General features: G+C 40.5%; 1 protein-coding gene across 2 annotated transcripts in view; it reads left to right on the top strand.

The window, feature by feature from the left end:
- The window catches only part of ITGA8 (integrin subunit alpha 8), a 183,672-nt gene that overhangs the window by 129,958 nt on the left and 26,247 nt on the right, over positions 1-27,467 (top strand). For both annotated transcript variants that reach the window (XM_043882707.1, XM_043882708.1), the window contains exons 24-26: positions 5,003-5,108; positions 7,603-7,761; positions 23,979-24,107. In XM_043882707.1, the coding sequence (XP_043738642.1) occupies positions 5,003-5,108; positions 7,603-7,761; positions 23,979-24,107 (394 nt within the window). The remainder of the gene's footprint in view (positions 1-5,002; positions 5,109-7,602; positions 7,762-23,978; positions 24,108-27,467) is intronic.

Genomic DNA, 27,467 nt, shown 5'->3' with positions numbered 1-27,467 from the left:
CCCACTCCAGTACACTTGCCTGGAAAATCCTATGGATGGAGGAGCCTGGTAGGCCATGTCCAAGGAGTTGCAAAAAGTCGGACACAACTGAGCAACTTCACTTTTTTTATTCTCACATATCCATTTAAAGAGATTAATATTTTTAATTATATTTCTGCCATCATTTATGACACCAGTGTTTCTAAGTAAAAAAGGAAGTAAACTTTCTATTTGCTTTAGCAATGATCAAAATAGGTAATTAAAATTCAGTTTCTCATGTGTATGCAGTTATTTTCATTGCTAGATTAATATCCAACAATTGACCACAGTTTATTCTCTAAGATAGTGTTAAAGTTTTTTGAAACCATTTTTCTAAGTAAAGCTCTTTCCTCCAAATAGTTGGCAAAATATTTGTTCCAGTGTTTAATTTTTCAAGGAGCAAACAGCTAATGTGTTTATAATCTTCCATGTTCAGTCTTTAGGAAAATCTAATTTTCTTTTTGGTCAATGGTGTTTATTCCAATGTATTTTAATTATTAAATTCTTTTTTTACATTTACTGTCATTTTTATAATTTGAAGAATAAACTAAAATGGATTTTTATCCAAATGGAAAAAAAAATGTATTGAGAATTGTCCTATTTGTTTCAAAACCAGATAATGTCAACACTGTCTTTAAGCAGATTTACATGTCATTTGTTGGTACAAAGGATTAATTCAGCATACAACTACAGAGAAGTAAATTTGGCTATAAGAGCAACACGCACAGTATTAAGCTCATGAAGAGTAATTAAATTATACCCTTGATAAACAACAAGGTCCTAGTGTATATAGCACAGATTATGTTCAATATCCTGCAATAGGCTATGATGGAAAAATATGAAAAACACATATATTGCAGTATATATGTTGCTGTTGTTCAGTTGCTAAGTCATGTCTGACTCTTTGTGACCCTATAAACTGTAGCTTGCCAAGCTCCTCTGTCCTCCAATATCTCCAGAAGTTTGCTCAAATTCATGTCCATTGAGTTGGTGATGCTATATAACAATCTCATCCTCTGCCACTCCCTTCTTTTTTTGCCTTCAAACTTTCCCAGCATCAGGGTCTTTTCCAGTGAGTAAGCTCTTCACATCACGTGGCCAAAGTATTGGAGCTTCAGCTTTAGCCTCAGTCCTCCCAATGAATATTCAGGGTTGATTTCCTTTAAGATTGACTGGTTTGATCTCCTTGCAGTCCAAGGGATTCTCAAGAGTCTTCTGCAGCACCACAATTAAAAAGCAAGCATCTTTTAATTTCATGGCTGCAGTCACCATCCGCAGTGATTTTGGAGCACAGGAAAATAAAATCTGTCACTGCTTCCTCTTTTTCCCCTTCTCTTTGCCACAGTAGTAGATATAGTGGTCATCTGAATTAAATTCACCCATTCCTCTCCATTTTAGTTCACTGATTCATAAGATGTCAATGTTCAATCTTCTGCTTGACTATGTCCAATTTACTTTGGTTCAGGGACCTAATATTCCAGGTTCCTATGCAATATTGTTCTTTAGAGCATTGCACTTTACTTTCACCACCAGACACATCCACAACTGAGAGGCATTTCTGCCTTAGCCCCAGTCTCTTCATTCTTTCTGGAGCTATTAGCAATTGCCCTCCACTCTTCCCTAATAGCATATTGGACACCTTCTGATCTAGGGGGATCTTTCAGTGTCATATCTTTTTTGCCATTTCATTCTGTCCGTGGGGTTCTCCAACAAGAATACTGGAGTGATTTGCCATTCCCTCCTCCAGTGAACCACGTTTTGTCAGAACTCTTCACTATGACCCATCCATCTTGGGCGGCCCTGCATAGCATGCCTCATAGCTTCTTTGAGTTACACAAGCCCGTTTGCCATGACAAGGCTGTGGTATCCATGACGGGGGCAATATATATACATACACTCATATATGTATAACTGAATCACTATGCGGTACACCAGAAACTGACACAACATTATGAATCAACTATACTTAAATTTTTAAAAATTCTTAAAAGCAAAATTGTATTGTTGACAAATTAATCAGGATCGAGTGGGTTTATGTTAAGAGAGACTGCAATCATGGATAACCGTGGTCTACATAGGGCTGTTCCATACAATAAAGGATAATCTTTGTTATTTGGGACTAATGGGGGTTGGAAATGGGATGATGAAAGTAGGACTCACTACCAAATCATCAGATCTGAACTCCCTGATAACATACAGACTTATCAAAAAGAGAATTCCTTACCTCCTCTTACATCCCCTCCTCCTGTCCAGGGTTACCACCGAGTACCACAGGCTTATTACTGAGGGGTCTCCATGGAATAACACTCTCAGAATGTGAGGACCTTTCAGTACAGGTTGTTCGATTACTGCACTGGCTGTACATCCTAGGCTAAGTAATTGCTCATATTCTTTTTTCTTCCTCACTTGCTACCTTCTTAACAACTTTGAAAACAGTAAACAGTGTTTCATGTATTTAGTTGGGATTCTTTAGGGAGCTATTCTTTGTCCTTGGTTTTCCTAGATTTTAAAGGGTCTTAGAGGGTAGATAACTTGATTTTTGTGAGACATAGTTTTTTAATTTTTCCCATGCCCTGTGATAGATTGTATATTTCCTTATAGATTTCTATTTGATTTTGCTACACAAATGGACCAGAAAGTTTCTTTAAGTTGTATTTACTAAAACCACTGCCATTTAATGGCCCCTGTAGCATACAGTGTATTGGAAATACAGTGAATAGTGCTTAGTGAATCTGAGCTCGTGTCTTCACCTGCAACCAACTCCCTACTTTTCTGGGCATCAGTTTTTCTTTCATTGAGGGGATTTGAGCACATTGTCTTTACAGTGCCTGCCAAGGTCTATATTTATGACTCTCTGGTCCAAGGAAATTTATGACCAGTCCTACAGGATTGATGAACACAGAAACAAGGTTTTTCAGAGAAAATGGGGTCAGCTTCTATTCCATATTTTTTTTTCTTGATGCCAAAATAAATAAAAAGTTTCCCTAGAGCCTCACAATGGATGTAGATCTTTTAGAATCAACTGTTGCTAAACTGAGAGCTGAATGAAAATGTGGGTGGTGAGGTTGTCAAGATCCCTTGGGAATGGGAGCCTAAGCTCTCTGGGCAGTCCTGTGATGAAAACATCCTGCCATCTTCTCTCCTCTTCTCCTCACTTAGTCTCCTATGCAAGCAACACTTGGTTTAATCAAATCCAGTCAGAAAGGGGAGTGTGGCATAATACAAACTGATCTACAGGTATAAAATATTAAGTCTAGGAGGCTGTGCTCTGCACTTTTTATTTAATAGTGGTATATGAAGGGTGAATGCAAAGAGCTTTACAGTTTAGAAACATCTTTGTGGGTAGTCAGCTTAAAAAAATACTTGTCCCACCAACCCCTAGAAGACAATGCAGCATGATTAACTTTGACCAAAATGCAGTTGACATGTTTCCCAAGCATTTGTGGTATAGAGCCCAGAGTTTTATTGTAATTTTCCAGATAAAGAAATGGAGACAAATAGAAATTAAATTATTTGCCCTGCAGTCAGAATTTAACCCAATATATTTTGCTTTCTGCTTTAGAAAGAGATTACCCAAAGAAGAGAAAAGATAACATTTGAAGTTACTAAAGGCTGTGCTGATTACTGGGTATTCTTAGAAGGACATTTAAGACATCAATTGCCAAAAGAGAGGTTTTCTATTGAAGTTAGCTGAAGGTCTAAGAATTCTTTGAAAGATACCTTTTACCTAAAGACTGCTAGAAAGCATTGTTTGGGGAGAATTATCATTTTTAAGATTATAAAACAATAACAATTTGGTTTGCAATCAGCTTTTGCTATGGAATAATGCCACGTGCTGTATTTCATTCATCCAGTACTCACTTTCTAGGTGTAAATTGCAGGCAAAACTACCTGTATATCCAATTATTAGGGCTTCCCAGGTGGCACTTGTGGTAAAGAACCCACCTGCAGATGTAGCAGACATAAGAGACATGGGTTCAATCCCTGGGTCAGGAAAAACCCTTGGAGGAGGGCGTGGCAACCCTCTCTAGTATTCTTGCCTGGAGAATCCCATGGACAGAGGAGCCTGGCTAGTATCCTACTTACACAATTCCACCACTTAACTCTCCTTCTCTCTCTGTCTCATGCTTCAGTACTATATAAAATAACTCTAGAACTTGATCAGGCTTTATGTTGGCTCTGGGCCTGGCCTCATAAGAGGTATGGCTGCATTCATGGAAAGCTAAAGAAATCTAAGAAGGAGAAACATACAAGTGGCCACTTTTCTACTCTGAAGTATTTAACTAGAAACAGACTGGACATTTCACATTTACAACTGGACATTTCACAGAGCCCACAGAATTCTAGATTTTTTATCCACAAAAATGTCCCTTTTCTTGATGTGACTTAAAGCATGGATTATACACACACTTATACTTACACAGGATCTATGGAGAGATGTGTATTTACGTATGTATATGTGAAATTATCCATCTCAATTCAGGAATGCGCTCTGCTCTGTCCCCTAGTGCCTAAGAGAGGAGATGCTATAAAATAAGTCAATCTGAGTTGAGACCAGTTAATTAAGAGATGTTTCAGACCCTTGAAGTCTTCCCTGGTGGTTCAGACGGTTAAGAATCTGGCAACAATGCAGGAGACCAGGGTTTGATCCCTGGATCGGGAAAATCCCCTGGAGAAGGGAATGGCAACCCACTCCAGTATTCTTGCCTGGAGAAGCCAATGGACAGAGGGCTTGGTGGGCTACAGTCCATGGGGTCACACAGAGTCGGACACAACTGAGTGACTAACATTCTCCCTCAGACCCTTACCTATTCCTTTAGTGATTCTGCTGAACAAAAACTTGCAGCACTTTTTCCTTGGGGACGATGTCTATTCAAATAAATTGACTGTCACTCTTTGCCGCTGCTGTTAATGTACGCCATACGAGTGAGACATTCTTTACACGTGCCAGCACCAGCGACTGACGTCAAGTTCCATGTTTCAGGGTGTCCCACCCTCCGCAGATCGTCCTGCCTATTCAGAACTGGGAACCGGAAGAGGAGCCTCGCAAGGAGGAGGGAGTTGGACCATTGGTGGAACATATTTATGAGGTAGTCGTTGTCTCTGTTGAAGCTGCATTCAGGGTTTGTTCTTATGCTCTTTACTAATAAGATTTTCACAGCATTTTAAAAGATACCAATCCAAGATCCAGCCTAGATTTGTGCTGTTTTGCTCTCATATTGCAGTGGGTGGTGGGCGGGTGTCCTACTAAGTAACCACCAGAGGATCACTGGCTTTTTACTGGCCAGAGCCATTATACAGTGAGAAACATTTTTTCTTGTTCCTATTCATTTTTAAGCGTTCTTTTTGTTGTTGTTCAGTTGCTCTGTCGTGTTCAACTCTTTGACACCCCATAGACTGCAGCACGCCAGGCTTCCCTGTCCTTCACTATCTCCCAGAGTTTGCTCAAACTCATGTCCATTGAGTCAATGATGCCATCCAATCATCTCAACCTCTGTCGCCCCCTTCTCCTCCTGCCCTCAATCTTTCCAGTATTCCAGTCTTTTCCAATGAGTCGGCTCTTTGCATCGGGTGGCCAAAGTTCTTTATTTCCTCTCTTTTAAAGTTTGGACAGCCTAAGTCTAGAAATGACAAACTCCCTAGACTTTATTTCACTTCTTCCTACATTTTCAGCTATTTTTAAAACCCATCTACTTTTTAAATTAAAAGTCACTAGCCAGAAGGTACTAGACAAAACTGTATGGATGATCTGCTATTTTATATTCCCCAAATGGGTGTATAGCATGGGTGGATGTTTGACAGATAAGAATAATTTTACTGTTCATTTGACTAACCTCAATCAGATATGTATGTTATTCTGAGATTTGAATTAGTCCATTTACTTTTCAGAAGCAAACCAGCACCTTGTGATAAAGACCTGTTGATCTGTTTCCACTTCAAGTGTGAAACTGTTCATAGAGAGGAGCTCTGTTGACACATTATCTGAAACATTAAAAAATTTTTTTATAGTTAGAAACCAAGATAAAGTAAATGGTTAGTTTAGTAGTTCTTTTTTATCTTAATAAAGTGTTGGGCTGGCCAAACCGTTCGTGTGAAAAACCCAAATGAACATTTTGGCCAACCCAGTACATGCTGTCAGTGAAGAAGTTATTCCTGTTCATCTTCAAGGGGCCAGCAAAATGATGTTCCGAGGCATTTTCTATTTGAGCTTCCTTCTTGGTTAATGGCCCCTGTCCCTTTCTTGTGTCATGCATGTCACTGACCTAATAATTCTGACTATATCTTTCATCTTAAGCTACAAGGGACATGAGTAGCATTCTCTAAGAATAACAGTTAAAGCCAATTCAGAGCTGATGAGATGTTTACATATATGAGAAAGAAGCATTAACTCCTGTGTAGTGTCAACATGAAAGCCTGCTATCTGCCCAGCCTGTGGTCCAGAATCAGACACCCTTTCCAAAGCTGGATCAAGGCTTTGGCTTAAGCTCTCTTGATAACAAAATGATAATGCAGTCCCAAGGCCATTCTGATCAAGAACCTCACTGGGAAAAAAATGCTGTCAAGTAATTTATTAAACCTTGTCTGCACTAGTCTCTCCTTAGAATGGTGAAACTTTTAAGTTTGAAAACATTCAAACTCAATCATTCTCAAGGCAACCCTGCTTCTAATCTGAGCAACAATGGATCATAAAATTTAAGGGTAATACCCAGTAGTGCCAAAAGCAATCACCACCATTGCTTATAGGCTAGTTTCATGTCTCAAAATATACTTTTATCAATGGATGGCATGTTGCTTTGATAATGTGAATGAAATGAGCCACCTAATAAGCAAAACCAATTATAAATTGTTTTATGGATCATTGTAATTGTCAGAACTGTGAAAAAAGAAAAGGGCAAAAGGTCCCGGCTAACTTTGAAGTGAATTTTCAAAACCACAGTAAATTTAAATCCACTTAGTGGTGTTCCCAGGCTGTTTTGGGTCCTACAAGTACAGGATTCTTGTGTTCAAAGAGTTCATCTCTTTATGCAACATGGCCTTTCTTTTCTTGAGATTCACTGATTAAAACAGAAGGAGCTCAGCTTTGAAATGCACACTTGAAGTGAACTGCGGTGAGCCTGGGCCATCTCTGGTATTTGATGGATAGCCATTTTTCCAGGGGGTGAGAGAAAGTGCATCGCATATGGTTACAATCGACAAGTCAGTAGTCAGTAAAGAGGCCAATTTCAATGTAAAGAAAGAATAACCAAGTTTAGAAAGCAGATAATTAAAGTGACGTTTCTCTCGCTGTGATTAGATTAACATAAATGTAACATAAATGGCACAGTTATCAGACATGGTGAAGGTGGCCTTTGCAAAGGAATTCTGCACCGAGAGCTTCACAGATTGAATTGTCTTCTCTATGCATCAGCCCATCTTGCTTTCAGGGTTCCTCTTGCTTAAGAGACTCTTCCTATTGTCACAGTCCTGGTGCAGATGACTTAAAACCAAATCCATGCTTTTTTAGAATGGGTTCTGAGTCTATGGAGTTTGATTTCAACTTGCTGCCTTGTGCTGACCATTCCATGACATGTTCCCTGCTTGTAGCTGCACAATATTGGACCAAGCACCATCAGTGACACCCTACTGGAGGTGGGCTGGCCCTTCTCTGCCCGGGACGAATTTCTCCTCTACATTTTTCATATTCAAACTCTGGGACCTCTGCGATGTCAAACAAATCCTGATATCAACCCACAAGACATAAAGGTAAGGAATCTGCTCTAATCAGCAACTTTGTTTATTTTTCATAGTAAGGAGAAAATAACAGTGGCTAATTTTTTTAAAAAGTGAAATAATTATGTGACTTCAGTGAAAATTGATCCGGTCTTTGCTTTTAGTTTTATAGTTAAAATGCCAGACCTGGGACTTCCCTGGTGGTCTAGTGGTTAAGACTCCATGCTTCCAATACAGGGGATGTGAGTTCAATCGCTAGTTGGGGAACTAAGATCCCACATGCCATGTGGCCAAGAAAATATTAAAAATAAAATAAGAAAAGTCAGACCTAACTTAAAATATCACTCCTAGAAAACATCAGTTTCTCCTGGTTTTATAGCTCATGGCAACCTGTCTTTCATTTAGCCTCTTTCAGTGCATTAACTTTTACATGTGGTTTGACTAGCAGTACAACCCAAGCCAAATCAGAAATCGACTCCTTGTCTTGTTTTGGAGAATGTGTCTAAAATGCTGTTTTAAAGTCTTTTTTTTTTTTTTGGTATATTGCCAAAAGGCATAAGGATCTTTGCAAAAATGGGGTTTTCCAGATGTTGCTAATAGCAAGTGGTAAAATGCAATTACTTGCCAAAGGCCATCTCAGTGCCCTTGAGAACCCCCAGCCTGGAGTTTTCAGGACCCCGGTTTTCAGAGGTGCCTAGGGCAGGGCTTCTCAAACTCTGAGCATATTGGAATCACCTGGAGGTCTCTATAAAACACGGGGTCTGTCTGGGGTGGGGTCTGAGATTCTGCCTCCCTGCAGACCCCCACTCAGTCACCATGTGAGTCACTCTTTAATCAGAAACTCAAGCTTCCACAGAGCTGATTCTGTCCAGATTAAGACCCAAATCTGGCTTTGGGGTCCTTCTGGAAAGGAAAGAAATTAACGAGTGTAAGCCCTTGAAAATGTCACATTTGAATGAAAAAAAAAAAAAATTCTTGTTAATGTGATGTTGTCCTCAAAAGAAGACTTCATTGAGGAGTGAACACTCTCCAGTGCTGGCAGGGACAGAGTATCTCCATAATCAACCAGGCAGAGGCAGACTTCAGGAAATGCTAATTCGGCCATCCCGGGTATAGGTCTGCCTCTACTGTCAACCAGGGGCACTGGGGCACTGACTTGATGAAAGGATTTTCTCTTCAACCCAACATGCCTTCTATTCAGAGAGAGGAAGGCTAAAAGGAGGTCCAGTGTTCATGGATTTATGGGGCATCAAGACTTCTTCCTTCTTTTTGGGGAAATAATAAGGCTACTTGTCTGCCACAAAATGATTTAAAATACACCCTCCTTGGCATCCTTCACCCCTGCCCCACTTCCTCTCTCTTCACTCTTCACTGAGATGATTTTAACATCTTCAAGGACAGTAGCTTATTATAAAATAGTATCTTCAAATATTAATGGATAACATCTAAGTAATTAAGACATTCACATGTCCTGTTCTCAGCTACCTTAGACCCTGTTTCAGTCCTTAGCTTCTTGGAGCAAGTGATTATGCAGATGGTTTCTAAACCTTTTTGAGTGTCCTGCTTTTTTTATGTCTGACATTATTTATATATGTTTGTATATATTATGTAACTTGTTTAATACCCCACGAGAAACTGACCCAGACATGCCCATGAGTGTCCAGGAGTCTCTGGCGGAGGCGTGGGTAAGCAGTGGCCTGTTTCAGGGCCTGAGGCACTGACGGCAGCAGGACCTCCATGGGACCTTTTGAAGGAGGTCGCCATTATCTTCCTTACCTCCACCATGGTTTGGCCTCAGGTCACGCAACAGGAAAGAAACACAGCCCCACTCATCATCAGAAAATTGGATTCAAGATTTACTGCGCATGGCCCCGCCCGTCAGAACAAGACCCAGTTTCCGCCTCAGTTAGTCTCTCCCATCAGTAAGCTTCCAAAAGCCTCTTATCCCTCTCCATCAGAGGGCAGACAGAATGAAAACCACAATCACAGAAAACTTACCAAACTGATCACATGGACCACAGCCTTGTCTAGCTCAATGAAACTATGAGCCATGCCATGTAGGACCACCCAAGACGGATGGGTCATGATGGAGAGTTCTGACAAAATGTGGTCCACTGGAGAAGGGAATGGCAAATCACTTCAGTATTCTTGCCTTGAGAACACCATGAACCGTATGAAAAGGCAAAAAGGTATGACACCGAAAGATGAACTCCCCAGGTCGGTAGGTGCCCAATATGCTACTGGAGAAGAGTGGAGGAATAACTCCAGAAAGAATGAAGAGATGGAACCAAAGCAAAAACAACACCCAGTTGTGGATGTGACAGGTAATGGAAGTAAAGTCTGATGCTGTAAAGAGCAATATTGCATAGGAACCTGGAATGTTGGGTTCATGAATCAAGGCAAATTGGAAGTGGTCAAACAGGAGATGGCAAGAGTGAACATTTTAGGAATCAGTGATCTAAAATGGACTGGAATGGGTGAATTTAACTCAGATGACCATTATATCTACTACTGTGGACAAGAATCCCTTAGAAGAAATGGAGTAGCCATCATAGTCAACAAAAGAGTCCAAAATGCAGTACTTGGATGCAGTCTCAAAAAGGACAGAATAATCTCAGTTTGTTTCCAAGAAAAACCATTCAGATTCATAGTAATCCAAGTCTATGCCCCGACCAGTGATGCTGAAGAAGTTGAATGGTTCTGTGAAGACCTACAAGACCTTCTAGAACTAAGACCCAAAAAGATGTCCTCTTCATTATAAGGGACTGGAATACAAAAGTAGGAAGTCAAGAGATACCTGGAATAACAGGCAAATTTGACCTTGGAGTACAAAACAAAGCAGGTCAAAGGCTAACAGAGTTTTATCAAGAGAACGCACTGGTCATAGCAAATACCCTATTCCAACAACACAAGAGAAGACTCTACACATGGACATCACCAAATGGTCAATACTGAAATCAGATTGATTATATTCTTTGCAGCCAAAGATGGAGAAACTCTATACAGTCAGCAAAAATAAGACCAGGAGCTGACTGTGGCTCAGAACTCCTTATTGCCAAATTCAGACTTAAATTGAAGAAAGTAGGGAAAACCACTAGACCATTCAGGTATGACCTAAATCAAATCCCTTACAATTATACAGTGGAAGTGACAAATAGATTCAAGGGATTAGATCTGATAGACAGAGTGCCTGAAGAACTATGGACGGAGGTTTGTGACACTACAGGAGGCGATGATCAAGACCATCCCCAAGAAAAGAAATGCAAAAAGGCAAAACGGCTGTCTGAGGAGGCCTTACAAATAGCTGAGAAAAGAGAAGCTAAAGGCAAGGAGAAAAGGAAAGATATACTCATTTGAATGCAGAGTTCCAAAGAATAACAAGGAGACATAAGAAAGCCTTCCTCAGTGATAATGCAAAGAAATAAAGGAAAACAATAGAATGGGAAAGACTAGAGATCTCTTCAAGAAAATTAGAGATACATAGGGAACATTTCATGCAAAGATGAGCACAATAAAGGACAGAAATGGTATGGAACTAATAGAAGCAGAAGATATTAAGAAGAGGTGGCAAGAATACACAGAAGAACTGTACAAAACAGATCTTCATGACCCAGATAACCACGATGGTGTGATCACTCACCTAGAGCCATACATCCCGGAATGCAAAGTCAAGTGGGCCTTAGGAAGCATGACTATGAACAAAGTTAGTGGAGGTGATGGAATTCCAGTTGAGCTATTTCAAATCCTAAAAGATGATGCTGTGAAAGTGTTGCATTCAATATACCAGCAAATCTGGAAGACTCAGCAGGGGCCACAGGACTGGAAAAGGTCAGTTTTCAATCCAATTCCAAAGAAAGCAATGTCAAAGAATGTTCGAACTACCACACAATTACACTCATCTTATACGCTAGCAAAGTAATGCTCAAAATTCTCTAAGCCAGGCTTCAACAGTACGTGAACTGTGAACTTCCAGATGTTCAAGCTGGATTTAGAAAAGGCAGAGGAACCAGAGATCAAATTCCCAACATTTGTTGGATCATCGAAAAACAAGAGAGTTCCAGAAAAAAACTACTTCTGCTTTATTGACTATGCCAAAGCCTTTGACTCTGTATATCACAACAACTGTGGAAAATTCTTAGAGATGAGAATACCAGACTACCTGACCTGCCTCCTGAGAAATCTGTATGCAGGTCAAAAAGCAACAGTTAGAACTGGACATGGAACAACAGACTCATTCCAAATCGGGAAAGGACTATGTCAAGGCTGTATATTGTCACCCTGCTTATTTAACTTCTATGCAGAGTATATCATGAGAAATGCCAGGCTGGATGAAGCACAAGCTGGAATCAAGATTGCTGGGAGAAATATCAATAACCTCAGATATGCAGATGACACCACCCTTATGGTAGAAAGCAAAGAAGAACTAAAAAGCCTCTTGATGAATGTCAAAAGGGAGAGTGAAAAAGTTGGCTTAAAATTCAACATTCAGAAAATTAACATCATGGCATCTGGTCCCATCACTTCATGGCAAATAGGTGGGGAAACAATAAAAACAGTGAGAGATTTTATTTTGGGGGCTCCAAAATCACTGCAGATGGTGATTGCAGTCATGAAATAAAAAGACGCTTGCTCCTTGGAAGAAAAGCTATGACCAACCTAGACAGCATATTAAAAAGCAGAGACATTACTTTACCAACAAAGGTCCATCTAGTCAAAGCTATGGTTTTTCCAGTAGTCATGTATGGATGTGAATGTTGGACTATAGAGGAAGCTGAGTGCTGAAGAATTGATGCTTTTGAACTGTGGTGCTGGAGAAGACTCTTGAGAGTCCCTTGGACTGCAAGGAGATCAACCAGTCCATCTTAAAGGAAATCAGTCCTGAATATGCATTGGAAAGACTGATGCTGAAGCTGAAACTCCAATACTTCGGCCACCTGATGTGAAGAACTGACTCATTGGAGAAGACCCTTATGCTGGGAAAGATTGAAGGCAGGAAAAGAGGACGACAGAGGATGAGATAGTTGGATGGCATCACCGACACGATGGATATGAGTTTTAGCAGGCTCCGGGAGTTGGTGATAGACAGGGAAGCCTGGCATGCTGCAGTCCATGGGGTCGCAAAGATTCGGACACGCCCGAGCAACTGAACTGAATTGAATTGTGTTGGTTGTGAGTTATTTTTTCTTTGTTGCAATTTAGTGATCATTTACACTGGCTGGAACTGTACCAATAGATAACTAGCCTTAAACCTTGACAGGTTGGTACCCGCTGGGTGGGAGTATATCCACATTACCTACATTCCCTGCTACCAAGTTATTCCTTAAAGTGTAAATTTTGATCAAAAATCTTTCCAAGGCTAGTGCAAAATGCAACTTAGTGATGCTCATTTTATAAAAACTTTTCTATAGAAACATAATACAAGATTTGTTTACAGATACTTCTCTGGTGATCCAGTGGCTAACACTCTGTCCTCCCAATGCAGGGGTCCGAGGTTCAATCCCTAACCAAGGAACTAGATCCTGCATGTGCAACTAAAAATTCTAATGCCACAATTAAAGATCCCATGTGCAGTAACTAAGATCCAGCTCAGCCAAATAAATAAATATATATATATATTTTAAAAAACCATATCGTTAAAAAATAAGATTTGATTACAATAGGAAGTAAGACCACCATAAAATATAACAAGTCATGAGTTCTTGAAATTCTGAATTCATGAAAAACTTGAAATATTATTACTTTCAGGTTCTCAAAGAACTTTTACCTATATTTAACAAGTATGACCCAAAGAGTCTAAATGACCTTTATCAATAAATAGATTTTAAAATTTGATAATCAGAATATTTTTTACATGAATAGCTATAAACAATTGAGAATATTTGAAAATTACTTTCCTTTTAAGATAGTAAATAATTTCTTGTTGAAGTCACTATTAATTTACTTGGCAATTTATTTCTGAGTAATGCAAAGCTAAACAGTCTACTCACTGACTTAACTATAAATTGGAAATTAACAAATTATTTGTTATATCTTATTACCATCAAAAGAATAGGCTGGGTAAATTTTTAAGTCTAATATCAATTTCAGATTCTTGCAGCACAGCTAATTGCAAGGGTATTTTTAATTAGAGTACTGATAGTTTTATCTTAAACTAGCTATTTTTTTTTAACTTAGCTCTTTAACTGAGAAGCAGAGAGATGGTAGATCTGTAATAATGAAAAGGGAGGCAGAACTATATTTGTATAGGCAAAATTAAATCACAGCATTACGTCTTGTGGCTTCCCAGGTGGCTCAGTGGTCAAACATCTGCCTGCAATGCAGGAGACGCAGGTTCGATCCCTGGGTCTGGAATATCCTCTGGAGGAGGAAATGGCAATGCACTCCAGTATTCTTGCCTGGGAAATCCCATGGACAGAGGAGTCGGATGGGCTATAGTCCATAGGGTTGAAAAGAGTAGGATATAACTGAGCAACTGAGCATGCACATGCACGTTAAATCTTACCTACTGGCTGGACTAAAGTAAATTTCCTTACTATATGGTTCTATGATTCCTTTATAAGTAGAGCCATAGGAAGTGAGTGCCTCTTGAAACCTCTGCATCTGCAAGTCTTTTCTGAGAATGCTCCAGTCTCCACTGGATGAGCCACCAAAATGTCCCAACCATGGACCTGTCAGAGGAGGAACTGTTTACTTTTTGAAGTTTCCTCCAGAGGATTTCCAAAGTTCCCCATCATATTTTCCTCTCCAGACAGTCTGTTGATTTCCCTTCAGAAAAATCTCTTTCTCTTGTGTTCACATACAATTTTTTAGTCAGCTTCTCCTCCTGTATAATATATAAATATCTCATTTTTATTCATTTCCCTCCTTCACTGACTCCAACTCTCACATGTTCTAAGGAAATTGGCTTATGAATTAGAAACCATCAGATTTCCTTTGAAACATTTTCTAGGCCACTCACTTTAAGGAATCAGTGCCACCAACCCTGAAACTTAAAATTCCCCAGATGTCCTCTGCAGAATCTAAGGCTTACTCTGTTTAAATCTATCAGTATTTAATATAATGTACTTAACACAATCATTTTTTTTCTATTTTTAAAAATTACTCCTGGAGTAACCTCCCTAACTTTATTTTTTATTGCAAATACTTAGTTGTATGCATCAAAGCCATATTGTGGATGAAGTAGGTTTTCCTGTGGGTTGGCCCGATTTCCAAAGAGAAACGTATTTGGAGTGCCAAACTTCTAGCTGAAAATCTTCTGAAATACAACCTGCCTATAAATTGAATATGCATTCCAAATGCCACTGTGCTCACATAAGCCTCAAAGTCCAAATAGGCCTGACGGGACTCAGTTGTAACAGGAGGTATAACTGTCTGGTTATCCCATCAGCTTACCTGAATGTCCACAAGGTTGGCTGAACAGACACTGACCATGTTGGAAAGCCACCATCCTATTCACGTTCTCCTAAGACCTGTGACTGTCTCAGGAGACACAGGGCACAAGACCTCACCCACATGCACCTCATTTGTTGCCCAAATACAGACCGTCAACAACTAAGGCTTGGGGGAGATGGAGGATGCAAGCAGAAGTCAGTGAGGTTTTTAAGTGCTTTATATTAGGCTTCGTGGGGATTCACTCAGTCTTCTCTGTGACCGTGTTCAAGCATCTGAGTACAGGGGTGGATGGATGCCCCGGGGAGATGATGGCGTTCAGGAAAAGCTTGGGTGAGGCGCACAGCCCCTCGTGGAGCACAGCTCAAGCAAGCGTGAGGTGTGGCACTTGGGGGTGTCGCTGTCACCCCTGCTTTTACCCCTGCCTCCAAGTGAAAAGGTTGCAGTCTTTGGTTTCCTGTTCCTCCCATGATGGCTCCACTTTATTTATCTGTCTTCTGTAATCCCAGGGGCAGAAGCAGGTTCTGCCTGCTTCGGGCAGAAGCAACCGTAAAGGTCCTGCCTCCCGACTTCATGGTCCAAGGCAGGGACACGGGATTTGAATGTGGTGATTTCCCCATATTCTACCATTTAAAGCATTTTGAAACAAACTGTCTGCAACATTCAGACCAATCCATTAAATCTAATTTGTTCCAGATCCTTCTTGGAATAGAATTTTGGAGTTGGATAAAGTATTTTTTTCTAAAGGCAGTAAAATAATGATTTCAAACTACCAAATTTCTTATTTTGGTGGACTCTTTCCTGGGGTCAGTAAGGTCCCTCAAATAGGCTATGATCTCTCGATACGATGAAGCTAAGTAAGCAAACATGATTAAGGAACCAAAGTTGCACAAAGAGACAAGGCCTTTTTTTTTTTTTTAATTGGCAAGATTTCATCAGTAACAGCCAAGTATGAGATGCTGGGAGACAGGGCTACAGATTGTAAGAGTGTAGCCCAAGGAGGGCGACAGACAAGGTGGTCAGATCCAACCTGTGTTAAGATCATGATTGAATCTTCTGGGGCTAAATTCAAGAGAGGGAAATCCTGAGGTGAAAATAATCTGACAGGGACTAGACTAGGATGACCGATAGCAAGAGAAAAAGCCAAGGTGCAAAGAACTGTCCTCGGAGCCATGGAAAGCAGAAAGTTACAACTGAGAATGATCTCTTGAACAAGACTGTTCCCACAGGAAGTCCAAATTACAACCAGATAGCACAGACATGGAAAGCAGAAACCCAGAAACTGTTCATCAGGGATTATAGCCCGGCAAATTGTTTTTTTTAAATCAGCGGGCCGCAGACAGTGGCTTGGCAAACTTGAAGAGTTTTGTTTTATCCTTAAGAGAATTTTCTTCCTTCATCATTGCCTCCATTTATAGTACTTACTGCTGCTTGTTGCTTCAGAATGCAGGATACTTGTTGCTTCCTAGGTCAGCAGCTCTATCAGACCAAACTCTCTCCCTTTCTCCACCCTCCTTCTTTTTTTCTTTCTTTCCTCCTCCTTGCCTTCTTTCTTTTTTCCTCTCTCTTTCTCCCACTCTCCTGTTCCCTCTGAGACTGGAATTTCATCCACCTCTTACCTCAAACACTAGCTGTCAGTAGTCTTAGTTACAACATTACCATTTTTCAGCTACCAAAGACAATATACTTTCCGGGGTCTGTTTCTCTTTGCCTTATCTTCTCTTTAAGATGGTTTCCAAATTCTCATCTATACTTCAAAATTTTTAAAATACATGTCCAGCAGCTAAGCTTCAAAATCACCAGGAGAGTGAATTGCTTCTTTCAGTTCTGCTTTGCTGTACTGTTCAGGAGGTTAAAAGACAATTGTGGCTTTTATTCTCTCCCAGCAAATCCTGAACATTTACGCCTTAAAGAAAATGACATGGTGGACCGACCCCCTGGACTCATCTCTGTTTCAGTTTAATTACAGACACAGAGTCACATGAGAAAAAGGCAACTGCCTTTTATGGATGAGAAATACCTGAAATCCAAAGACAAGTGACAAATAGGCTGAAAAAATACTATGGGCTGAGTTTATTTGGATTCACAGAACTTTTATCTAATGTCACCCAACTCTTTTCTTCCAGAGCTGCATTTCCAACTATATTGCACGTTCCAGCCACACACTATCCCTTTAATCCATAAATTTAAACCTATAACAGAGCGAAGAGTTTGTGAAGATTTATGAAAATAGAAAACTCCTGTTGGGGTCAGAATCTGACTAACAGCTGGGGAGAGAACCCTATTTACTAACAATTGTTTCCTTATTGCAGAAAGAAGCAATTTTCATGATGTTCTGAAGAAATACGTTAGTGTTTACCACTCGCTTCCCATAGCACATAGCAAACATTACCCTGAACCTGAAAGTCTGCCTAACCTGGGCACTAAGAGGCCAGCCTCCCTCAGCCCAAAGGATTTCAGCTTGAGGAAAAACTTGACCTGTGGGTTTGTGATCCATGGTGAAACAGGCTAACAAAGTTCATCTGGAAAATAGCCTTTAACGGTTGTTTACATTTATTGGATAACGTCTACCTTGTTTGGGGGGTTGTATTTTTGTTTTGTTTTGTTTTTTGAAATAATTTCTGGAATGCCATTTGAGAAAACTGGGTTGCGAGCCATTGGGCTTTGATGATGGTACTTGAGAGCAGTGTTCCTCTATTTGTAAAACACTAAAAGGAAGAAATACATTTTATCCACCCCTGCTGTGTGATACGTTCATTCTGTATCTCAGAGCAAGTCCTGGGTTTTATGGAGAAACCACTTAGAAGTATTTGTGAGTAATGGTACACCGGGGCGCACCACAATAGGATGTGTCCTAACTTTTCCGCTACACAAGCGGCATCCAATATAAACACATAGGAAGGTGAAGGGTTTTCTTCTCTTTGGGCTGCTGTTTTACCACAACTGTTATACCACAACTACTGCTGCTGCTAACAGTAATAGTAGACTGAAAGTGTTAGTTCTCAGGTGTGTCCACCTCTGCGACCCCATGGACTGCAGCCCTCCAGGCTCCTCTAGTCCATGGAATTCTCCAGGCAAGGATACTGGAGTGGGTTGCCATTCCCTTCTTTAGGGTATCTTTCCCGACCCAGAGACCAAACCCAGGTCTCCTGTATTGCAGACAAATTCTTTACTGTCTGAGCCACCATGGAAGCTCAATAGTAGGCTATACCTTGAGAATTAAAAATATATATATATTCACTAGTTCTTTGCAGCATCTCTGCTCTATAGTTTGGTTACCTACAGGGTTAACATACCTTCCAGTGACCTATAAAAAGAAGAAGTTGCACATGCTAAATCTCAAAAACTACACACATAGCACACACCACACATACACACACAAACACCTGAGCATATGATGGAAAACATATAAGGGAATCTTAAAGATTTCCACAATTCTGAATTTTCTGTCTAAGCTCAAGTTTTAATCTTACACTATAAGGCAGCGGTCCCCAACCTTTTTGGCAACAGGGACTGGTTTAGTGGAAGAGAATTTTTCCACAGACTAGGATATGGACTGATGATTTGGGGATGATTCAAGCGCATTACATTTATTATGGACTTTATTTCTATTATTATTACATCAGTTCCACCTCAGATCATCAGGCATTAGATCCTGGAAGTTGGAGACCCCAACAAAGACTTCTCTACCAGATTCTCCATCACTGAGTCTCCCTGAGCTAATGCATCGCCCACCTGCCATTGTCCTGAAATATTGCAAAGTCCATATGGCTGACCCTTGCGCTCACTCCCATGCATCCCATTATCCCAGTGCTTTGAACATCCCCTCCAAGTCCTTACCTCTGAAATAGTCAGTTCAGCATCCAAGACTCTAATAAATCACTCTCCTGTTTTTCTATTTTTCTCACTTCCTTCCTCCACTAGCCCTTTTCTTCCTTGATACAAAAACTTTCTCTGAGTCAGTTAACCCACCCCACTCTCAAGACTGCCTTTGGCTATCCTTTTTTCCTGCCAAGCCTGGAATCTATGATGAGTTGGTTACAGCATCCTTTTACGAGCTCCCTTACGTCACCTCCCTTGTCCTCTGTGCTTTCCGAGTCCCTGGCCCGACCATCTCCCTCCTGCTGGATCCCAGATTCTGGCTTCTCGACCACGTGGCCTGTGGGCATGTTACAGGTGGGTGGTGCCTGGTGCTCACCGGGCAGCGGCATCTGCAGTCTCCTCAGCCGGCTGATGGCCACTCCCTCTCATTCTCCTCATCGCTTCTCCAGACCTTCACGACATTCCCTGTATACCTCCTATCTTATCTCTCAAACATCACTACCATTAGCAAGTGACCTTAAAGCAAGACAGTCTTCAAACGACCCGTTTCCCATCCCCGCCAATTTCTAATCATCTCTCCCTCATCCTTAGCTCCTCTCCAGCACTTCCAGAGGAGAGTCCTTCTCCCAATTCCGAATTTAACTCTGCTGTCTCAAGTATTCCCCCTGTTTCCAGTATCTGCAACCTGTTCCTCTCTATTCGTTCCTTCCTCAGAGCAAATTAAAGTTACTTAAATTTCCTCTGTCTTCAAAACAAACTAGAAGCAAATAACTTGCCTCTGTATCCTCTTTCAAGAATGGATTGTTTTTCCCTCCATTTGTTAGCCAAGCTGTATTGCTATCCCTACTTCATTATTTCTCTTTTACTTTTATTATAATCTTCTTGGTTTTCATATTGAGAGATACTAAATGTCCATCAAAGGAGTGTATCAGGCAAGATGCAAAAACATAAAGAAGAAAATATTTGATTTCTAGTCATGTCGTTGCCCATTTACTGTTCTATTTTCTATTTATCTATTAGTTTATGTTTTTGTTTCACCCATAAACATTTTGTTGTATGTTGCCAATAATTAAGGACACTCTTTAGAAATCCATAATACTATTGTCATACCTAAAAAGTAATTAGCAAAACTTCTTTAATATCATTAAAACTCCACCACTGGTAGTAACAATTAGATGGCTATTCTAAATAGTCCTATTTTTGATACACAGTGTAAGTAAACATTCATTTTTAAAAATCTTATATGTGACTTTGTAATCTGCCTTTTCCTCTAAGATTATGTATCTTTCTAAATTACTGTGTAGCTCTCCCTCATTTTAAAAAGCTGTCAATAATCTTTTCTATAATGGTCATAAGTTTTTTGACCAGTATCCTCTATATGCCCTTAAGGTTTTATTACTATCTTTTGTCTCCTTACAAGCAGCTACTAAGAATATTCATGTTTTATTTTGTTTTGTTGCTTTCATATTTGGAGGATGAAGCTATATCTCATCTCTTCACCATTAGGCATTACTTCATATGAGAAAAAGACTGAGATTTAATTTCATACTTCTTGAAATAATTATCCACTTCTCTAAATCCATTCATTCTTTCGTTTTGTGGTTCAGTTTCCATCTCTCCCAATCTTCTGCTCAGGAGAGGGCCTCCATAACTTCTTCTTGTTGTTGTTATTGTTCTTTAGTTGAGACTTAATTGACATGCAACGTTTTATTGGATTCAGATGTACAATGTATTCAATATCTATATATATTGCAAAATGATCACAATGTCTAGTTAACATCTGTCACTTTAGATCGTTACAAATTTCTTCTTCCTTGGAATGAGAACCTTTAGATCCACTCTCTTAGCAAGTTTCAAATATACAATACAGTATTGTTACCTATAGTCACCCTCTATACATTACCTCCCCAGAACTTACTTATTTTATAACTGAAATTTGTACCCAGCAGTTTGCAGCCACCAGTCTATTCTCTGTATGCTGCTGCTGCTGCTGAGTCACTTCAGTCGTGTCCGACTGTGCGACCCCACAGACGGCAGCCCACAGACTCCTCCGGCCCTGGGATTCTCCAGGCAAGCATACTGAAGTGGGTTGCCATTTCCTTCTCCAGTTCTCTGTATAGATATGTTTTTTTCATAGATTTTTTGGGGGGAGGGGTTGTTTGTTAGTTTAAGATTTCACATGTATGTAAGATCATAAGGTCTTTCTGTGTCTGATTTATTTCAGTTAGCATAATGCCCTCAAGGTCCATCCATTTTGTCACAAATGGCAGAGTCTCCTCCTTTTTTCTGGCTGAATAATACTGCATTGTATATCATTGTATATGTATATCACACTCTCTTTGTCCATTCATCTGTGGACACAGAGGTTACTTCCAGGTTTGGCTATTGGATATAATGCTGCAGTCGACGTGAATGCAGATAACTTTTCTAGTTAGCGTTTTTGTTTTCTTCGGGTAACTATCCAGAAGTGGAGTTGCTGGATCATATTCCATAATTTCTTAGGTGACAGATTCAATGAATCCTTTTAGTCCTAACCTTTCTTTATTCTTCTGCAGGATTTACATTCTTAGTCACCTATTTTTTATTTACTTTTCTTTTCTGCTACACTCTTACGGTCAAGCAAGTCCCTTTGACCAACTGAGGATTAAGTGGGGTGATTAGAGTCCACCTCTCCTTGGGAGAAATAGCAGAGAAGGAGTTGTCACTTATTTTTGCAACTTTCTTTTACTTAGGTTTCTACAGAATCACGCCTCTCCCAGGTGGTCTCCTATGTCTGATATCCCCGCCTCTGACTTTTCCCTGCCAGTCTCCTTCGTCTCTGGCTTTTTGTGGTTGGTTGGTTGATTGGTTGGTTTGGAGTTTTGGTTTCTTTTTTATGTTTGCTGAGAAATATTATTCTATGCTTCTCATTTGACATTTTCCTCATGGGGCAACTCAGACCAGTTGGCAGACAACGAGTGTGCAGCTTGACAGGTGCTGGTGGAGAACGGAGCCATCACCTGGAACATCAGACAGCCTCAGGGAGTCAGCCTGCTGCAGGGCAGGAGTGGGACGTGGTTCTACCTGCTGGGGAGCAGGATGCTTTGGGCTCTTGGTGACAAAGGATACTGGAGCACAGGTGGAGGCCAGCACGCACATGGCTGAGCAGCCTTACTGAGAGGCCTGGACTTTATCTTTCTGTTTATCCAGATTTTTCTAGGTTCTTAGGATGTACTGAGCACTATTGTTTAAGCTGCAGTGTAGGAATATCTTGTTTTCATCCCACAGAGATGAGCATACTAGGATTGCTTCTGTGACTACAAAAAGAGACCAGGTAGAAAAAGATGTGCTGGTGGGGAGGGGTAGCAGGAAGCCAAAAATTCAGGCTTTATACTCAGTCAGTCTAAAATAAAATATTTTAATGGGATAGTATTTGTCATTTATTGGGATTCTCAAAATGTTTATTTGGTGAGCAGATATGGCCAGCATGGAGCCTGAGATAACATCGTAAGTTCTAGAACACTTGCCAAACAAACTTAGGGCTGAAAACAAGCTCCATTACAATACAGCGCACACATGGGGTGCTAGGAAAGAGTCATTTTCATTAGAATATGGTTCATCAGAGGGGGAAGAAGGGTGGGAAGAACTGGGCGATTGGGATTGACATATGGATACTATTGATCATGCTCACGCTCAGTTGTGAAGTTCTGTCCAACTCTTTGTGACCCATTGAACTGCATCTCAGACAGGCTTCTCTGTCTATGGAATTTCCCAGGCAAGAACAGTGGAGTGGTTTTCCATTTCCTTCTCCAGGGGATCTTCCCGACCCAGGGATCGAAGCTGCATCTCCTGCTTGGTAGGTGGTTTCTTTACCACTGAGCCACCTGGGAAGCCCATACACTATTGAGGTTATGTGAGAAGGGAATGGGAGCCCGTGTTCCAGCATTCTTGCCTGGAGAATCCCATGGACAGAAGAGCCTGCCAGGCTCAGCCATGGGGTTGCACAGAGTTGGACACAACTGAGCAACTAACACATAAAATAGATAACTAATGAGAAGCTACTGTATAGCATAGGGAACTCTACTCAAATGTCTGTGGTGACCTAAATGGGAAAGAAATCTTCAAAAGGGGCGTATACACACACACACACACACACACACACAGATACATACATACATATATAGGTGATTCACTTTGCTGTGCAGTAGAAACCAACACAACATTGTAAAGCAACTATACTCCAAGAAAAATTAATTTAAAAAAAAAGAATATGGTTCTCTCCTGAGGGAGCACTTCTTACAGTTACAGGGCGTGGGGCTCAGACATGCCCAGGTTGGTCCTTGACCACATCTGGCTATTTTCCCACCATCAGCCCCTCTCTTTTCTGCCACCTCAGAATCCATCTCACTGTACAGAATGCTCCTCAGTTCCCTGCCAGACAGCGAGAGGAAAGTAACGAGAAACGGATGGCTCACACTTAGCAAGTCACTTCCACATTCTCTCTGTCCTTACAGGGAAATAACTCCCACTTAAAATTTTATCCTTGCAAGATAAGTGTTCTGGCAGTGCATTCCCCAGGCTTTACGAATTCCTATTATTGGACAATATTGAGGCTTGTTTCTCACCAGTGTAGCTCATCTTTTCTTTGTTTTGTTTTGTCTGCCATGTGGCATGTAGGATCTTAGTTCCCTGACCAGGCATCGAACCTTCGCCCCCTACAGCGGAAGCACAGAGTCTTAACCAAAGGACCGCCAGGGAAAGAAAGAGAAGTCACTCAGTCATGTCCGACTCTTTGCAACCCCATGGACTGTAGCCTGCCAGGCTCCCCCATCCATGGGATTTTCCAGGCAAGAATACTGGAGTGGGTTGCCATTTCCTAGACTGCCAGGGAAGCCCAGTACAGTTCATCTTGCTGATGGGGATGCTGCTGATTAATGAGAATGTGTCTGAATTCTTAGGTGAATCATAGTCAATAAAAGAAATCACCTGGTGTTCAAGGTTAATGAAAAAGCTAACAAGTGTTCTTGCACCTGATGTAATGTCTCTGGCTCTCTGTGCAGCCGGCTGCCCCCTGGGAGGACACCCCTGAGCTGAGTGCATTTTTGCGAAACTCCACCATCCCTCATTTGGTCAGGAGGAGAGACGTGCCTCAACTGGAGCCTCACAGACAGAGCCCCGCAAAGATCCTGGTGAGTCATCTCAGAGCATGGAGATCTGAGAGAGGGGAGGTTGGATCAGACAGAATTCACAAGGGCAGGAGCTTTCAATTTTCAACTTTAAGTACCATTTTTCAGTCACCTACCAAACTCAGATATGACCAATTTTTTTGGCAGTACGTATTTCAGATGCAAAAGGGACTTTTTTTTTTTTTTTTGCAACATAACCTTTTCACTCCTCTGAACCTGCCCTGGAGGCTATATGGGAGAAGTAATGATGGAAACATAAAACATGACCTTGATCGTGCATTTTAAGAAGACAAAGATTCAGTAGTCAGCCCGTCCCCAGATACTGAGCTGGTGAGAGTTTGGAGTGAGCCTTGAGAAACACTGCCCATGCAGTGGGTCTTGAGGTGTCTTACCCCATCCCTGGCTCTCACAATCCTCTGCTCCACTGGAGGAGTCAAGAATGGTGTTTGCAGATGTTCTGGGCCCAAAGCATTGGGGTCTGCGGTGGATCTAGCCTGAGCTTAGTCAGCCCTTTGTAAAACTGTGGATGGCATTCGTGACACAGCACTTTCTTTTTTAAAAAAAAAAAAAGTATTTATTTTTGGCTGCACTGAGTCTTCATCTCTACTCAGGCTTTCTCTAGTTGCAGCAAGCAGGGGCTACTCATGGGTGTGGTATATGAGCTTCTCATAGCTGTGACTTCTCTTGTTGCAGCACATGGGCCTAGGTGCTTTGCAGCATATGGAATCTTCCTGGACCAGGGATTAAACCAGTGTCCCCGAAACTGGCAGACAGATTCTTATCCACTGTAGTACCAGGGAATTCTGTGACTCAGCATTTTCAATTCTGTTTTCCCACTCATTCCACTGTGAATATTAATGCCATTAGCTGTATGCTTGCGTGCGTGCATGCTTCAGTTGTGTCCAACTCTTTCTGACCCCATGGACTGTAGCCCACTAAGCTGCTCTGTCTGTGGGATTCTCCAGGCAAGAATGCTGAAGTGGGTTGCCATGCCCTCCAGGGGATCTTCCTGACACAGGGACTGAACTTGTGTTTCTTATGTCTCCTGCACTGGCAGGCAAGTTCTTTACGGCCATTGCCACCTGGGAAGTCCAGCTGTATGCTTTAAAAGGGTTAAAATATTGTTTTGTTTTGTTTAATACTTGTGTTTAAAAATTTTTATTTTTTAAAAAATTTTTGGCTATGCTATACAGCCTGTGGGATCTTAGTTTACAAATGAGAGATTGAACCCACATCCCCTGCAGTAGAAGTACAGTCTTAACCACTGGACCACCAGGGACCTAAATGTATGTGTTTTTTAAAAATATATGCCAGGCCTGACAAATAATGAGGGTGCTGCCCCAAGAATCTTTGATCACTGCAACAAATGATGATAAAACCTACATACTCTAACACTTCAGAAGTTGAGACACATAGGGATGGTTAGGGCAAAAAGTAAACAAATATTTAGCAAAAGAACAGTATAAAACAGAATTTTTCAAGTCAGGGTACCAGACTGAACACTTGTATTTGCCTATTTTTTCTCCCCCAGACCCCACTGAAAAGACAATAAGCATTTAATTAGTTAAAATGTATGTCTTGGACATACTCTGATATTCATTTATTTTATCCCGACCACATAAAAGGTTTCAAACATGAAAAATGGACACAAAAGTGCAGGGAGTGAGTCTGATGTAATCAGTTAAATGAAGAGAGGAACATTTATTATAAAAGAAGCACCTGCAGTTACATAGCAAAAAGCTATAGCAGTTGTCAGATATGACTCAACTTTCTATAAATTTTTATGGCACTGTAATGTTTTTCAAACTATAAGAGTAGGGAATCTATGTGCTATTCAGTTTAGGATAAAATAATGGAATTAGTATGATTATTTTCAAAAAGCTTCCAGGAAGAATGAATGAACAGAAAACAGTGATTTAAGTTGAAAGGGGTGTAATATACATCCTGGTGACTACAATTAACAATACCACATTGCATATTTGAAAGTTGCTAAGAGTATAGATCTTAAAAGCTCTCATCACAAGGAAAAAAATTTGTAACTATGCGTGGTGATGAATGTTAACTAGACTGACTATGGTGCTCATTTCACAATACATACAAGTATCAAATCAATACATTGTATACCTGAAAGTAATAATGGTATATATCAATTATGTTAGTTGCTCAGTTGCATCCCATTCTTTGTGACCCCATGGACTGTAGCCCACCAGGTTCCTCTGTCCATGGAATTCTCCAGGCAAGAGTACTGGAGTGGGTAGCTATTCCTTTCTCCAAGGTATCTTCCTGACCCAAGGATCAAGCCCAGGTCTCCTGCATTGCAGATAGATTGTTTACCCTCTGAGCCACCAAGGAAGCCCAATTATGTATTTTAATTATAACTCAATTTAAAATTTAATAAATAATTCATTTTTAAAGAAAGAAAACAAGGATTGGCAGTGATAGAATTCTCATATTCAGTAGCAATAAGAAAGCCCTCTGGCAAACCAATGTCCCAAACTATGAGGATCAACAATTTAGAAAATTGAGATTTGAATATATTGTACATTTTCCACTTTAGCATATTTCTCACGAATATACCAAGGCAATAAAGATCAAAAACTAAAATTCATTTGAAAATTATATACATTTCTGTTGTAGGGTCAGATTTTTCCCTCCTATTTTTTCTCATTAAAGATTTTTATTTCAAGACAAATTTTTAACTTCTGAACATCATAGAAACTCATTACTTACAGATGAGAGCAAGGTAATCTTTGATTTCCATATCTGAAACTCATGTTTTATTCCCTTTCTCTCTTATTGGTTCAACAATTGCAAATCATCCACCTCCCCATGTCCTAGAGTCAAAGCAGTTCTGGATAGGGAGTGATTATGCAAAGTTTATTCTAAAATCAAAAGTTAAATAAGACCTCCTACAGTTTTTGTTTAGTTAAAAACAACTTACTGAATCCCATTTCTGATTAGGAATTTGAAAGTGCAGAATGCCAGCATCCTGTATGGGGATCATAATTTCCAATTTGCATAGGAAAAAATTTGTGTCTGTTAACACGAAGCTATAATTTCTTCTCTGCCTGAGAACATCCTAGCCTTTCTCATCTTGGCCCCCGCTGGTTTTGTATAATAGTTATCATCCCCTCTCCCGAAGCTCTCTTCTCCCTTTTGCTACTCAGCTTACAGAAACCTTATCTTTCTAACCCTCCTCGGCATGTGATACTCTTGATCACTTCTTGAAATCATCACATCCCTTGCCATCCCCAAAACATTCTCTCCTGGTTCTCTTCCTACCTTTTGGACTTCCCCTTCTTAGCCTTTTGCACAGACTTTTCTTTCCATCCCCAAATGTTCCTTTACCTCAGGATTCTATCC

Source organism: Cervus elaphus, chromosome 23 (assembly GCF_910594005.1).
Source record: "Cervus elaphus chromosome 23, mCerEla1.1, whole genome shotgun sequence".
Classification (NCBI taxonomy): Eukaryota; Metazoa; Chordata; class Mammalia; order Artiodactyla; family Cervidae; genus Cervus; species Cervus elaphus.
Note: the sequence above shows the minus strand (reverse complement) of the source record. Positions and strands in the feature narration are given on the sequence as shown.